Source organism: Gavialis gangeticus, unplaced genomic scaffold (assembly GCF_001723915.1).
Source record: "Gavialis gangeticus isolate Ggan-Ray unplaced genomic scaffold, GavGan_comp1, whole genome shotgun sequence".
NCBI lineage: Eukaryota > Metazoa > Chordata > Crocodylia > Gavialidae > Gavialis > Gavialis gangeticus.
This window is the reverse complement of record NW_017729000.1, coordinates 38,464,337-38,466,954: the sequence shown is the minus strand read 5'-3', so window position 1 is coordinate 38,466,954 and position 2,618 is coordinate 38,464,337. Positions and strand designations below refer to the sequence as shown.

Genomic DNA, 2,618 nt, shown 5'->3' with positions numbered 1-2,618 from the left:
TAGTGTAACACAAGCTGGGTAACACGGACCAGAGATAGTCCTACCCTGGAGAGACATAACTTACAGCTGTTTAAACACTGCTTAAAACTAGTTTCAGACCTGGTGAAAGTTTCTCCACAGGTCTGCCATAAACAGCCATCCAACTGGCCACAAATTCAAATCTCTGCATCCAACAAATTTATTTACCATAAGGGGGCCTCAAAGGGGTTAAATAGGTTGAAAAAAATAATCACTGAAATAAAAGTACAAGGGGAGATAAATGTTTAAAGGTGGTTAAATTTGTTTTTAATAGCCATTTTTGTTTTAACAGAATTATAAGCAAATTAAGTCAGGAAATAAACAGGAACGAAGGCAAAATTAGTTTCTTTCCAAAACGGTAAGTAAATATTTTAGTTCTCTTTAATCTAGTCCAACCTTTACAAACTAGGCTTTTGCAACTTATAGCCCTGTTGGGATGTTTGCAAGCACACCTTGACAACCCATTCCCCCACACACACTCCGATCTCATAACTACATCAGTAAACATGCTCCAAGGTCATACCCAGTTGTTGCTCTCAATCATGTTGGAATTGGAGATGTGAAGGATGGCTGTCAAGAACTACTCCAGAACAACTTCCCTGGGGGCTTCTGGATTTGAAGGATGGGTGTGGGAGTCAATGAAGAAGGGAATATTGGGAACAATCTAGATCAGTGGTGCTCAACCTTCAGCCAGTGAGCCAGATCCAGCCTATAGAGCCATGTCTTTGCATAGCTCTCCACAGGTACATAAATATGGTGATAGAGTAGCAGAGGCAGAAATAATTTTTGCTTCTCTGCTGCCGTATGTCTAGACCTGTGGAGAGCTCCACAGACTAGATAACGTGTCCTGGGTGCATTTACACAAGACATTTACTATGCAATTGACTAATTAACTGCACAGTAAACACCTCAGGGTCTACACATGTTCCATGGAGGAGGGGCAAGGGGACCATGGGGGAACCCCCATCAGGCCCCATCCCCTGCCTGCTCCCCCAGCCCCCTTGAGTGCCCCCTGGCCCCCACCTGCTTTCCCAGCCCCATCAATGGCTGCCCTGCCCAGCCCCTGCATCCTGGCACTTTAAAAAAAAAAAAAGCCACACCATCACAGAGGCCTCTGGGGACTCATGGAAGAGCCTCCACACACAGAGTGGGGCAGTGGGGGGCAGTGGGGATTGCCCCCCCACCTGGCAGGAGGGGGTGAGTGCAGGGCTTTTTTTTTTTTTTTTTCTTTTTAAGTGTCAGGATGCTGGCGCTGGGTGGGGCAGCCTTTGATGGGGCCTGTTCGATTCAGAGATTTGGCCCATTCACTGACAGTGGAATCTCCAAATCAGATTCAACTGAATCGATTCGGGACAGTGATTCGAATCACTGAATTGAATCACTGCCCCCCCGAACCAGCCGAATCTGAAGCAAATACTAGCGGCTTTGCACAGGCCTACTAGCCATCAGGCAGTCCCCATGCTTGAAGCACCGTCATACCTCAGCCAGCTGCTCTGTAGCAGGTGGAGTCCAACTGGAGCAGCTCTAGGCTGGCAGGCTGACCTGGGTCCCTCGCCAGCCCGAGCTGCTCCAACTGGGCTTTGAGTGATGTGCATAAATAAACTCTAGAGCAATATGCAATATTGCAATATTATTGCAATATCCATAGTTTTTTGATCCTGAGTGCAAGTTCAAACAGCATGCCTGGAAGCAAAAATCTCTGAAGCAACAAGTTCCAGAGTTTTTTCGTCTGCATTAATCATGTGTAGATGTGCCCCCTGAGCACTAGATCACATCAGTGTGTGGTTGGATCAATGCACAGCCAGATTTGGGCACACAGGGTTGGGCCATATGCTGGGTTGGTCTGTGGCTGCAATCTAGTGTTCTGGCCCAACTGTACATGTGGCCCAGCCTTGCATGCCTGGATCTGGTTGTGCACTGGTCTAATTAAGTACAATCTACTGCATAGGGCCCATGGGACTCCCCGAAGACCAGGGCATCCAGTCCACAGACCAACCCCATGCCAATCATCTGGCCCGTGGGGCCAGAAAGTTGGACACCATTAGTGCAGCTGGAATATACTGCTGTCATGGTGTAAATAAAAGACTCCAGATATTGGCAAGATTCATACTGTATTTTGGCAAAGGCAATCCAATTTCAATTATTACTACTATTAATAGACCAACAGAGGTGTGCTTTATAGGCATGCTAATCTAATGTGTAAAATTTCATATTTATAATACTTAATATGATGGTAAATGTACTGAATATATTTTGTGTATTTTATATAGTATATTTCTGTATAATCTTTACAATAATGTAAGCTTTTTCTATAGGATGTTGCTATGAACTATGTGCAAAGGAATGGCTACATTACACCTGTTTACTTTGAAGATTTGAGTGAGATTTGAAAGTGTGATTTTACTTTCAAATAGCTATTCCCATGATTCAAGGCAGTACATTTTTTGTGTTGAACCAAATTATAATTAAAAACCATCAGAATGTACTTCAATCCCCCCAAAACAAAACAAAAATACACACTTGACAACTTCAGTAAGCAGCTACCCCCCCCCCCCATTTTAATGGAATTCCTTCCTAAGTGTGGGGTACTGTTGAGGTTT

General features: G+C 44.5%; 1 protein-coding gene across 1 annotated transcript in view; it reads left to right on the top strand.

Annotated features, from left to right (window-relative positions):
- LCP2 (lymphocyte cytosolic protein 2) overlaps window positions 1–2,618 on the top strand; it is an 81,284-nt gene that overhangs the window by 44,899 nt on the left and 33,767 nt on the right. The window contains exon 4 of the mRNA XM_019506526.1: window positions 311–376. Coding sequence (XP_019362071.1) covers window positions 311–376 — 66 coding nt within the window. The remainder of the gene's footprint in view (window positions 1–310; window positions 377–2,618) is intronic.